This window comes from Cyprinodon tularosa, unplaced genomic scaffold (assembly GCF_016077235.1).
Source record: "Cyprinodon tularosa strain WSP-4 unplaced genomic scaffold, ASM1607723v1 ctg669, whole genome shotgun sequence".
Lineage (NCBI taxonomy): Eukaryota > Metazoa > Chordata > Actinopteri > Cyprinodontiformes > Cyprinodontidae > Cyprinodon > Cyprinodon tularosa.
The window spans coordinates 371,329-385,250 of NW_024039417.1; the positions used below are offsets into that span (position 1 = coordinate 371,329).

Sequence of the window (13,922 nt, forward strand, 5' to 3'; positions counted from 1 at the left end):
AACCTCCATGGGTGGGGGGGAGGGGAGGAGGAGGGGTGGTGCCATGTCTCCCACTCACCGTGTGTGGAGATAAACCGAGACCTGCGGCTGTCTTGGACGTCATCACCCCCCCCACCCCCCGTACATCCTCAGAGTAATCCTCTGTTTCGCACTGAACATCTGGGCGGATTACTGTTGATAGCAGCAAGCTTTCTAGTAACAGTTAACAGGAATTATTCACAGAAGAAAATAAAATATATACTGTACAGCTACTTCTAAGATTATCTAAGAACCAGGCCCTAAACCAGGTTAAAGTGCTAGAAGCAACCAATTAATTCACACTTTTCTCATATATATATATATATATAGATATATATAGATATCTACATATAGATATCTATATATAAAGTATTATGTATTTATATATATATATATATATATATATATATATATATATATATATATATTGCAACAAATCTACTATTTTAACATTAATTTACAGGGTAATATACAATATATAGTAACAGCTGAAATATCAGCACAAATATATCACTGTCACACTCAACAGCAAAATATATATGATTATATACACTTATATAATCATATATACAATATATAATTGTCATATATGCATGTAAAACAGGTAACCATATCTCAGGCCTTCAAATGAAACCCGGAGAAGCAATTATGTTTGTCGAGACGTAAAAGCTTTACACGTTTCTCTCTCCAAAGAGCCACAAGCGACGGCCAAAGAGCCGCGACCTGGCGGGTTATTTGAGGTCACAGGACAGTTTATTTGCATATTCCACAAATCTATTGCAACACGTTACTGTCTACGAACAGTACAGCCAGCGTCCAGCCGGGGAGGGGCTGGCGCTTCGCTGGACTCACACACGGACACGCCCACTGAAACGCAACGCTTTACGACGATGGATGATCTGGTTATAGCTGTGTGCTTTTCCGATGGTGTGCTATGATGAACGAAGGGAGGACTACGATACACAATACTCAGTAAGTTAAGCCTGGTGGGGGGGGGAACCTGAAAAACTGGACTGGAAAAAGACGGAACACCTTCCCCAGAACACACACACCTCAGATATTCTACTCAGATACTCTCTGGGATTGAATGATGTCAGATCCTGTAAGGAATGGGTTCAGCTCCTGCTTCCTGTCTCTCCCTCTAACCTGGGTCTCTCTACGGAAAGAACCGGATCCAAGAAGGAGGTGGTTGGGCTTCCTGGAGGTTCTGATCCACTGTTGCAGCAATCCCAAACCTCAGCCGCCATCATCTTCATGGAGGACGTCCAGTTTGCCCCCACCCTGCCTCTAAGATACAACCTTTTCTTTTTCTCTCCCTAATCTGCTGCAATCAGTAATCAGATACACACAGAGAAAAGAAAAACAAAACAAAGCTCCTTAATAACTGCAGTAGAAACGCACAACAAGCATCCGGTAGCTGGCTTCCAGACAGGGGAGGCCTGGTGATGTGCAGTCAGGTTTGGGATGTTGCCATTGTTCTGAAGGAGGTCCACTCCTCGGTTCATCCTTTGGAGGACGTCTCTTTCTTTCTTTTTTTTTATTTTCCCTGTGGGGCATCAGTCTGTTATTCAAAAGCCCACACCTCTATGTCCTGCACAAAGAAATCCTCTTTCTTTGAGAGCATGGGGTTCCCGAATGTTTTACAGGAGTGGCTCCGGCCGTGGTACAGGTCTCCGTCCAGCCACAGGCCGAACTCGCCGCTGGAAGAGAGACACACAGAGACGTTGGACAGAGCTTGAAGCTAGCGCCCTCTGGTTAGCTAAGCTTTGATCAATCTAATGTTCAGGGGGTTTTATGGACTTAAAGGTCACTGACTTTATAACAGACTCATATGTTCACACTCAATTAAACCTAAACCGGATCTCAGAGAGTCCTGTTTCCCTGACATTCAGGAGAAATGATCAGGATTCAATCTCAGAACGGATCACAGCGTGAAGAACCCTGCAACCCTGCAGCCTCCAATTAAAACCCTCTGACCTCTGAGTTTGACCATTTTAGAACCATAGTTGGGTTCTTGGAAGAGCTTTTCAAAATAAAAGCAGGGAGTGAGGTCTCCTGTTGTGGTACAGTAGTAGCCATTCAAAATTTCCCCTTGTCCTTGATGGGCCCTTTGCTGGTCCCCTGAGATTCCTTTTTTAAACATCAATATCTGTGCTGAAATATTTTATTATGATTTGTGGACATAAAGATCTAAAGAGAAGCATCATCTCCTGGTCAGACCCTGTAATTCAATGTAAGGGTGGAGTCAGAATAAAAATTATGCACCCAGGAGAAGGCCAGTGGCTGGAAGTTGGAGGGGATATTGCTGGGAGTTGCAGGGAAGTGGGCCGCCATTCGGCTGGAGTTTGACTGGGAAGGGCCATTTTGAATGGCTGCTACTGTACTTTAAGAAATCGGACAGATTTCTCCAATAAGGGATTGATCTGATCAGCTGGTTTCCAGTCTTACCTTCCTCCACCGAAAGCCAAGGAGTCCATGTCTCCTTTGATGAAAAACATGTTGTCGCCCGTCCATTTGTACACCTGTGGAGAACAGGCATTCAGTGGCGTTTAAGCAGCAGAACAGCACAGCAGCGATCTCTCAATGGAAATGACTTATTTACAGGCCGATTCCCCAACAGTCAAAGAATTTATATCCCAGGCAGAAATAAAAAAAACTAAAACGATTTGATGTTTTTTTCTTTTTATAAAAAAATAAAATCCTGATAAATCACTATCTATAGTGTATAAAATGTGATTTTACATTGAGTCTTTTTCTTTATATGTTCTTTAAGCAAGTTTTACACTATCTGTGCCTTATAAGACTGAATTTAAATTTGATTGAACAAGAACTTTGACGTTACTTAAAGTGTGATGTGCTTGAAATATATACATGTATTTTATTTCTTTTTTATAAAAAGAATCCCTGCCCCTGTGTTAAATCTAACTTTTTCTTTCCGACTTGCAGCCACACCAGCTGTCACCATGTGGCAGCAGAGCTGATGGCAGGAAAGCAGCGATAGCTGAAAGGAAGGAAGGGAAACAAGCGGAAAATCAAAGAGGTTCATTTCCAATCACCTCATTTTTCCTTTGAATGGACTTAAATAATCTGAAAAATACCGTTTTATATGGCGTTTTTTCAGTATATTTTATGCTAGCTCTAAAATAGAGATTAAGCATGCTAACATTTTATGAGATTTTAAAAGAAATACGAAACATTGACCGTTTCTCAATTCACTAGAACGCGAGTACGGACTCATGTCCTCGTCAAGTATGTTCATGAGAAGAACACAGGATAGTCTGGACTCTGGGAGAACGGGAGCACGCAGCATAAATATGGATCTATTGGAACAGAAGCGTACTGATGACATCACCACACGCTCGGCTCGTCTGGAGCTGCATTTAACTACCTATTATTAATAGTCTCTTCATGATAATAAATTCAGACTTTTTTTCATTTAGTGGGGGAATAATAATGAACACAGTCAGATAAACAGAAATCAAATAAACATTTTGCCAAAAACAACTCGCCACACACAGCTATGCAGAGAGAGGGCTGCTGCAGACGGGCTAACGTTAGACCTGGCTGCTGTTACCTCGAGAGGTTTGCTGGTTGCAGCGATCCTCTCATCTTCGGAATTCTTTTTTAAACTACGCATTAAATCAGTAAATAGACCATATAGTGATGTTTAAAAGTATAATATTGTTCAATATAAGTATAATGTACTTATATTGAACAACAGCAACAGAAAAGAGAACTTTTAACTTAATACTCTGAGCTCTGTGAGCGCTCCATTGGAAGCTGCTGCTGCAGTGCATGCTGGGACAGCTGTCAATCTCGGATTGAACGAATGGACAAGTCTGCTCTGATGCATGCTGGGTAAAGAGGGAGAGGTGAGAACAACATCCGGGGACTTTGTCCGTTCTCGGTCTGCTGTTGTTATGAACTGGAACAGTACTAGTGCTGAGGCTGATGACGTTTCACGAGGACATGAGAACACACAGGTTCACATATTGAGAAACGGCCATTTTCACAACAATACTATATATCACTATATATCCTATTTACACTATATATCATATTTATATATATATTTATGAACTGTAAAGTGCCTTGAGATGACTTGTGTTGTGAATTGGCACTATATAAATAAACTGAATCGAATTGAAATGATGTAACTTTATGACAACCACCATCAATGTTCCTGCACATTTTGATGAAGCAGAACAAATCAAAATATTTCTAAAATATATTCTTGACTGTGATTGGAGAATGACCCTAACGCGTCCATGTTTCCCCTCTGATTAGAAATAAGGTTTGAAATCCTGAAATGACAGAACAGGTGTCGTACCTGAAAATCTGGGTTGAAGGTAAACAGGAAGGTCTCCCCTGTGCCATAAAAGCCTTCGCTGACTTTAAAGGGTTCAGATGCGAGGGCACCAAATACCTGAGGAAACAAGCGGAGGAAGCTAAGCAGAGGCAGGAACGGATGAGGCTCCGCCTCTCTGATTGGGCTCTGGCTCACCTGGCCGTCGCTGTCCTTGATGACCAGAAGGACCGGGGTGTCCTGGCCCTGCATGGCCCTGTACAGCGTCTTAATGCTCATGCCATGCTTTGATGTGCCAAACGCCAGCGTCCAGGGGTAACCAATGGTCCGCGGTGGAAGATTCCTGGCAAGCTGGACAGAGAGAGAGAAAGGAATCAAAGGGAGAGAAGAAAAAAAATACATCCGAAGCAAAAGGCCACAGTAGTGGACGCTCAATTACATGTGCAGTGACATTTCACACCATTTGGTGTTTAAAGGAGACTAACAGGGGCTCCAAACATCTAGATCAGACACTAGAGAAAGAGCGGTCCCAGGCCAGAGCCCGCAGGCAGGGCTGCAGACGCCGTGGGGACGGCGAGATAAAGCCGCCCAAGGCAGGAACGTTGAAAAGCAGCGACTAAATGTGAAAATCATCAACACAACCTCTAACATCAAACCGATTTACGTCAGAGACTCTGAGGTTTATCGGTAAATCGTTTGTTTTATGAGCACAGACTGTAAAACGGATCATAAAACTCATCTTATTACTAATTATTTACCATCCAAAAAACCCAACGGCTTATGCAGTTGCCTTTCGTGACGCATCAGGTAATTACTCAGCTCCTTCTGTGTGAGGAAACGCTGCGTAGGATTCAGCTCCCTAACAACAGCTGCATGGGTAGACAGACGCACGGCTGTCACAGCAGAGGCTGCTTCTACTCCCAGAAGTCGTACCTCTCACACAAACCACCTGCTTTCATTTGCTACACTCTATAATGGAAGCTTGTTTGTTTTTGTTCAGGAACAACCAAAATATATGAAGAGAATTTTGTTCAATAATGTTCCTGAGCAAGAAACACATTCTGTAAATGGAAATTTGGAAAAAAAATGTGTTCTGGAAATGAAACTTTGCTAAATATTTGAATCCAAAAAGGTTTTTAACATTTATTTTTAACGATTTTCTGGATATCTGAATTAATTTAATCAACTTTTATTTTCCTTAAGTGTTTTATTAGAATTAATGTTTTAACTTTATTTCCATCTTTTCTTTTTTAAACAAGTTTTATATTTTCAATTTGTTGAATCAAATTTCCTGTTTCTGATTTTTATGAATTGGATTCTTTTCATATTTCACTTCACAGATACATTCCCTTTCCCTCTGTACCGGGATTTCGTCTGCCTGGCTGTGTTTCTCTGCTTCTGTCTCCTTGAACCCCAGTCGGCCTCAGCAGATGGCCGCTCACACTGAGCCTGGCTCTGCTGGAGGTTTCTGCCTGTTAAAAGGGAGTTTTTCCTCTCCACTGTCGCTACAAGCATGCGTAGTGTGAGCGATTGCATTCGAGTCAATAAGTCGATGCAATCAACTGGTTTTCCTTAGATAGAAAACATTGAATCAAAATGACTGTACAATCTGGTGAACTGTTAAGTGCCTTGAGATTAGGGGTGGGTATTGCCAAAGAAGTCACGATTCGATCCGAATCACAATTGACATGCCACGATGCAATTCTATCACGATGCATCGCGATACTTGTAATATTACGATGCATTGCGATATTTTCACTGAACACTGTAAGAAAAAAATACAGCTACCAGTGGCTGACTGGCTGTGTATGATCTGTATAGTGTCTTCAATTGATACATAGCTGAACGCAACTGAATTCATACATAGCTTTATTTATTGAAACAACTTTTAAAGGTATTGCCATGAAAACAAATACTGGACACAAATATTACTATTATTGGAGTGGACACACTGACAAAAAGTGCTTAGGATTTATAAAACTTAAAATAACAGTGCTGTTTACATGGACTCAGTGGTCCATTAAACCAATGAAATGGAAACATTCAAATGTTTCACATTTCCCCTTTTGCAAATGACGTGCATCATATCAATTTTGTTTTTACTTTTTTTAATTTTAAAGCCAAAATGCATCCAAACATCTGACTTGGAATGTGATGGAGCTGGACAAATTTTCTCAGTCTCCTCCATGTTTTGTTTTTGAATGAATCGTCGCAGTATCCGCAGCGACATCTACTGGACTGAAAGTTGTATTCCACTTGTTTCTGGCTGATGTGTGCCAACAATACATGTATTTTATTTATTCCTTTTTGGTAATTAAGAATCGATACTTGGCATCAAGAATCGATGCAGCAGACCACAAAAATTAGAATCGCGATGCATCGTCATGACGATTATTTCGCAGACCCCTACTTGAGATGACGTGTGTTGTATATCATGTAAAACTGTAACTAGAGCGTGTAACAAAAGTAATTTCCCTCTGGGATTATTAAAGTATTTCTGATTCTGAAATTGCCGCTATATAAATAAACTGAAAAAAGCTAATGTAAAAGAGATTAAAATAAATACAAATCAAAGTTAGTATAAAACCCTTTTTAAGTCAAGAAGTTTCTAAAAGTTTCATTAAAGGAGAAGTTCGGTTTTTTACACTTTAAGCCCATTTTCTGTAGTGTCCAGGATGAAATCGAATGATCGACACCAAAAGTTTGACAATTGCTCCTGTCTCTGCTTTTTGGCTCATGCAGAATCCCCCCCTGGCTGCTTTAGAATGGCTAGCATAGAGCATGTCCGATAATGTCCTTAAAACAACCTTAAACGTTCTTTTTTTTAAATATGCTACTCACCGGGTCGTCAGCGCTGTTCAATGACGTTCCAAAAAAAAGTTTCGTGAAGAAAAAACGTTCCTGTCTTGTTTTATTTAGCATTTTGTAAATCCCATTGAGTTCTGTAGGAATAGTCAATATTCCGCTGCCACCGGAAACGGAAATGGGGCCTGTTTACACAGTTGTAGTCTTTTCGCTTCACTCTGTGTACTCCGACGTCGAGAATCAAGAATCCACCTTTCGTATTCCATTTTCAGAGTTTTTTAAAGTGTTTAACAGAGACGTTAGCACCTCGACGTCGGAGTACACAGAGTGAAGCGAAAAGACTACAACTGTGTAAACAGGCCCCATTTCCGTTTCCGGTGGCAGCGGAATATTGACTATTCCTACAGAACTCAATGGGATTTACAAAATGCTAAATAAAACACTACAGGAACGTTTTTTCTTTACGAAACTTTTTTTGGAACGTCATTGAACAGCGCTGACGACCCGGTGAGTAGCATATTTAAAAAAAAGAATGTTTAAGGTTGTTTTAAGGACATTATCGGACATGCTCTATGCTAGCCATTCTAAAGCAGCCAGGGGGGGATTCTGCATGAGCCAAAAAGCAGAGACAGGAGCAATTGTCAAACTTTTGGTGTCGATCATTCGATTTCATCCTGGACACTACAGAAAATGGGCTAAAAGTGTAAAAAACTGAACTTCTCCTTTAACCAAACATGTTTTCTTGTAATAAAGGAACAGAATTTCCTCCATATCTTCTCTGTGAAACGCTGAATGTGTCCTTTTGTTAAAATGAGATGTTTATAAAGTTGCACATATAAACTTTTAGCCTCACGGCATTAGCTTGGTAGCTTCTGTCTCACACGTGACATGCAAGAAATGCTGACCTACCTTCTCTATCTGGTCGGCCTCTAGGAGCTCGCTGGGTTCTTTGAGGTTGGGTTTGAAGGTTTCAGGCTCCAGCTCAGCTTTGATGGATGTGCCGTGCTTCGAGTTGGTCTCTTCCTTGGTGGTAATCTACAAGCGCAAATTATGGTTAGCGATCCACACCATGGAGCAGAGAGCACAGACACTGACTGGGTTCAGCTGTTCTCCTGGTTTACCTTTAGAGCAGACAACAGGTGTAACTAGCGCAGCTAGCCAGGCTGAATATAACTCTATAAGCTACAGCAGGATATCAATTAATAAAAGCAGTAGAAGATGAGGTTATTTCAACAAAAAGCTCCAATAAAACTGTCCATTCTTTTAAACTACTAAATTATAGATAGGACGTTAAGTAAAAACCCAACGATCTGATAAAGACAGCTGCGTGTGTGCCTGTCTGTTTCCAAAGCCGGAAGATCAGGACTGGTTAGGCAGCACTGACAGAGATGCTGTCTGGGAAACAGGAATGTAGAAAGTGAATAGGAAATGAACACTATGTATAATTTCTCTTCAATGTGACTCCTTTTTTTTTTTTTTTACCATTTCAGGTTATTTATCTTTCTGGATAACAGAGGTCGACTGTGGAGCGCTTTGCCACCAGCGGCCAGAGGCCTCTCCAGTTTCAGTCCTAATTCAAATAATGCCGTCCTGCATTGTCCCACAGATCATTCATCTTGTAAGGGGAGTCTCACTCCGCCCTCTTATCATTGCAACAGGCTCCCTCTGTCTCCTCGTCAGTTTTTTTGCATTCTACAATCCACTATTTACCAAGCAACCCACCTTAATGTGTCTTAAATACAATCTGCATATGTAGCTGCAAATTATTGCTAACTTATAAATAACTAAATCGACAGACTTTAAAGCTGCGTGTGTAAAACAGAGGGAAGGCCTGACACACACAGATAAGACTGACGTCACGTGAAAACCTCACAGACCAACGTTTCTGTAGCAGAATGATAAACTTTTCTTTTGGTTTTGCAACTTTAACTGATTAGAAAGAGCTGAAACTTTTCCTCCGATTCTGTTTACTATTAGCATTGCTGTTTCTTAGGGTCTGTTTGCAACAGCAGCGGACGCAGGGAGCCTAGAGGAGACGGTGCGGGCAGAAGCAGTGCAGACAGACGGTGAAACGGGGCACCTGGAGTCGTTTGCAGAGCGAGCGCAGATCTTCGCTGTTTAGCGCATCGATCCGACGGTGGTACTCCGTCAGAGACACTACCTGGCAGCACAAACACAGGGACAAGTGCAAAATAAAACTTGACCGCTTTCATACGCTGGCCATGAGGGGAAGAAAAGATGAGTTCTGAAAGGGTTAACTAGCAGTAGTAGTGAAGCGTGGTTTTTCGCTTCTCCCAACACCTAGGATCTCTGAGTTTAGAGAAAAGGAGGAAGAACAAGGCCTGTTTTAGAGCACTTGGTTGTTTTGCATGTTTGTGTAACGAATTATACTTCCCAAAATAATGAGCTTTATAACAACAAAAAAAACATGAATAAAGTATGAGGACTCCTCTTATTAACACAGATGCTGAGGTCTTAGTGATGCTCCCGCTAGAGCTGTTTGTCAGCAACGACTCAAAGCTATTCAGACTGGGATATTGAAAATGGCTACAATCCAACAACAAAACAACACATGCTGCGCTTTACTCCATGGAGCGCTTCTTCACTGGAAAAACGATCCAGATATAAGTAAAAAAATTTCTTAAATTAAGTGTATTTACCCTTAATTTGAGTAGGTTACTGAGATAGTTTGCCAATGGTATGAGTATTTTTACTCTTAAAAAGATAATTAGATAATATGCACTTGAAATAAGACAATAAAATTGTGTTTTTTGTTATTTTAAGTGTATATTGTCTTGTTCCATTGGCAAAATGTCTCCATTACCTCCTCGATCCAAGAACAAATGCACTTATTTTAGGAAAAAAATACTAGATTTAGATTTCCCAGTGTTGCTGGTGTAGCGACTATAAGCAAATGTTTGACAAACTAGACATGATGTAAACAATCAAAATCATCCCCCTTAAATATGCAAAGGAAATCAAAATAAAGATTCACTAGGGCTCAATAAAGAAATATTAGATCATAATGGCTTCTGACAACATGCTAAAGCAGGACGCAGGTTCATCTAAAGGCACATTCTGTCCACTGCAGCTCTATGCTCAGCTTTTATGAGGAACAATTGTGCTAGTTAATGTGTTAATGGGGGAGTGTTGTTCTATTGGTTAGCGCAGAGTGTGTGTGCTATGAGAAGGTTAGAAGTATCCAGATATATCCCTATAGCCTCCACCCTGGGTCCCTGAGCAAGACCCTTAACCCCACACGCTCCTCTAGTGCCGCACAACGGCAGCCCACCGCTTCCCAAGGGGATGGGTTAAATGCAGAGAGTGATTTCCCCATTAAAGGACAATAAAGGGATTTACTTTTTTATTGATATTTCAAGTTTGCAATTTAAAACAGTTTTTAAATTTCCAGACCATACACCTGCAACAAAAATCTCAGGCTTCATAAAATTGTACAGGTATGTTTACTTCAGATTTTCTATAATTCTTAGGTTCCTGTCATCACTGGAATCAGGAAAAAAAAAAATCACCAACAGTCATTTGTCAAAATCTAAAGCGAAAAAGATGTTTTGGCATTTTTATGGTTTGAAATGTTTGGTCTCTTGAAGGCAAAACAGCATATAGTGTTCATTCTTCTGAGAAAGGTAGAAAAATGCAAAAACTGAATGAAATTTGATGAGAGATTTACGTCCTTTAAGTATCATCTGTATTTCAATGTAAGGAAAGTCCTATTTTTTTGTCACACAGTCCCAATTTTTAATAAAAGATCCTTTGCTAATATTTGACAGGTTGCAACTTTTTGGTAGAAATTCAGACCTGCTAAAATCAGCAGGTTAAATCTATAACATTATAACTTTGCTTGCAGTCGACCTGCTTTATTTTAGTAAAGCCTTTAATAAAGAGAAAACCTAAAGTGTATATAAAATATGATTAATAAAAGGCATAGAAATCTAATATTTTGGTCTGACAAACAACTGAGTTGAGCCCAAACTCGTTAAACAGAGGGTTAACATGTGCTGATGAATAGATGAGTGTTTCTACAGAGGTACAGTCAGCTTTGGGAACTTTTCTAGCTCACAGAAACAGCTTCAAAACTAAACTTAATAGAGGAGTCGGTGTCGGTAAACCTCTCCTTTGAACCCGACTCAAAACTCAACAGCTAATCGGCTAGCACGTTAGCCGCCTAGCCTGCTAACGACAACAACTGCCCATAAAGAAATGTATAATGCCGCAAGAGGCCAAGAGCACAGAGGACATACACAGGTGTACTTAGGGGTCTGCCGTTCCTCTTGGTCCTTCCCCCTCCTAGAGAACATTTCCTGCTTCCTGGCCGATGTTAAAGCCACAGTCACATCACAGCTCCTAAGTTAGTCAGTGTCCCTCTGAGACAAGCAGAATGAGTTTGGCAGAAAGTCTGGGAGGCGGCTTGGTTAAAATAGAAGCTATTTTTTCCCCTCAAAGGGTCCCTGCGACGTCATACGTGTGTGACTTCACTGATGTCCAATCACAAAACCAGACTGGAAGGAAGCCGGTTTCCTATTGGTTAGAAAAGAAACTCGATCCCTCCCACCTAATAACCGACACAGGTTAAAGGGCCAGCTACACTATTTTTACCTAAACGTTATCAGATTGTCCTATGATAAAAAGCGGATTAGAATAACAATAAATAAATGAATAAAAAAATTATATATATATATATATATATATATATATATATATATATATATATATATATATATATATATATATATATATATATATATATATATATATATATATATATATATATATATATATATATATATATATATATATCTCTTGAGTATTTAAAAATCAGCCTGTCCTGCTTAACTTCAAAGTGTAAAAATGAATATGAAATATACATTTTTGGTGCAACAGCAAACTTGTAAACATATTTGTGCCTTAAAGGCGATGACTGTAGGCTACAGTTGTAAAATAGAAAACAGAAAATCATTAGTTCAATGCCCCATTATGTGGCGATAGCCTACTTGTCCCACTTGTATTTCCTCTGAGCTCTTGCAGCAGTGAGGTTTTGTTTGTCTTAAGTTCTGCAGAGTAAAGCTGAGTAAAGTAGCGGCAGCATTTAAATTACTCCGTTCGTCCCCCATACTGTGCTGTTATCTTCTGTAATCGTCTCCGTGAGCAACACTTTGCTCGACCAGTGCGATGAGGGGATTCTGGATTGTTACATACATGTTGTCAGCTCATTGGGCACAACGCAGGACAGGGCCCGGGAACAAGTTTACCGCAAGTTTTGTATCTAATGTGCCCTTGTTCTTCATTTTCTACTTGATTTTTACAATTTTTTTACTCTCACAGTAATACGGGACAAAGTGCGTTCCTTTTCCACTGAATACAGGATGGTTGGCATCCCTGATATATATATATTATAAAAAAGCATGTTTTGTCTCTCAGACCTTCTGCTTCCGATTTCTATTTACTTATTCAGATGTAATGGATCATGTTGCTGTTTGCCTGAAGTCCACAGACAAACAAATCAGTCCACTTTGTTTCCTGCATCATTCATTTTCATTAAAATTTAAATGTAGGGCACAACCTCTATGGTATCAATTTCTTTCTACAATGAACAAACCCATTGCATTAATCACAGGGTTGGAAACAAGTCTCATTTGACTCCATCAGATCCGATCCTACTCAGCGCACGGTTGCACCAATCTGACCTAGACCAACCAAAAAGAAACTCAATATGCGATAAACAACAATCACCTCGCAATCACGTCATTAGGGGGGCCACATGCCGAAGGCATGGCCCACCTATTACTATTGCACATATTTATTCCGCGTATTATTATTATAGCTTATAGTTCTCCTCGTCCCCTAAAACTTCGGCGCGTAACTAGTCCCGCACGGTTTGTCGGATCGGGCCCAGAGTTGGCACACGCGTCGGGACCAATGGTGCGATGCGTGCTTGTATAAAACTTTCTCATTAGTCCGAAGGTTCGCGAATTATTAGCGAAAACGTCGCAAAAAAATCCCATAGGAAATGAATGGGGAGAGGTAAAAAAAAGCATAAAAAACAGCGCTTCACTGTGTCGGCATACATTCACTTAGAAAAACAGTTTAAAGCTCAGTTTGTAGATAAATCCTTCCTCTGCATAAAACTGAAGACGGCATGTTGATAACTGCTACGGTTTTTGTATAATCAGACCTCAAGCGCCACAAAGTTTTAGCAAAATCCACCCTTCTAGAGTGGAGAGACTGAAAAGCTAGAGTGTGAGGCAGCCGTTTTTTTAAGACCCAAAAACATTTTAAACTCGCCCTCACGGCCACATATTTATAGCTAGGGTCACCATTTTTGGTCAGTTTGTAGACTGAAACCTCTGGACCCGCACAATGTCTTCGGAATTACGGTAGGATTAATACTTTTCCTTAAAAACCCTCCAGACCGACCTAAAGTTGATCAAAATCAGAGCCGTTTTTCAATGGTTTTGGAGCAGAAGAGGGGAGAAAAACGATTGACAGTATGTGTTTTAAACTCGTCATAAATATTGTTCTGAAAGACACACATACACCAAAGTTGGCATAGTTGGAGTTGAAGGATTGCTGACGCTCACGGTGAAGAAATTTTCTGAATAACTCATACGGTTTTTGCTCAGCAGTCGTTTGTTCGGAGGACATTTTAAGCACCAGAAAGCTGGGTGACTGACCTGCTGCAGCTAGCTCAATTAGAAGCTCAGCTGTGATGAAACGTTTTTTCTTTTTCTTTCTCTTCCCATTCAGGTTGTAGATGACCTACAGCCAGGAAAGTTAC

The 13,922-nt window shown here is 40.4% G+C and overlaps 1 protein-coding gene across 2 annotated transcripts; it reads right to left on the reverse strand.

Annotated features, from left to right (window-relative positions):
- Window positions 1-1,503: 1,503 nt before the first annotated feature.
- On the reverse strand, window positions 1,504-11,726 carry oxr1b (oxidation resistance 1b). Of its 2 annotated transcripts, XM_038267291.1 has the most exons (7): window positions 11,389-11,726; window positions 9,210-9,290; window positions 8,039-8,164; window positions 4,523-4,675; window positions 4,349-4,444; window positions 2,467-2,540; window positions 1,504-1,718 (listed from the first exon to the last, which is right to left on the reverse strand). In XM_038267291.1, the coding sequence occupies exons 1-7, from the start codon at window positions 11,443-11,445 to the stop codon at window positions 1,583-1,585; spliced, it is 723 nt and encodes a 240-aa protein (XP_038123219.1). In that variant the 5' UTR covers window positions 11,446-11,726; the 3' UTR covers window positions 1,504-1,582. The 2 variants fall into 2 exon arrangements, with proteins under 2 accessions (XP_038123219.1, XP_038123220.1); XM_038267292.1 differs by lacking the exon at window positions 9,210-9,290 and having other exon boundaries at window positions 1,583-1,718; window positions 11,389-11,725.
- Window positions 11,727-13,922: the final 2,196 nt, after the last annotated feature.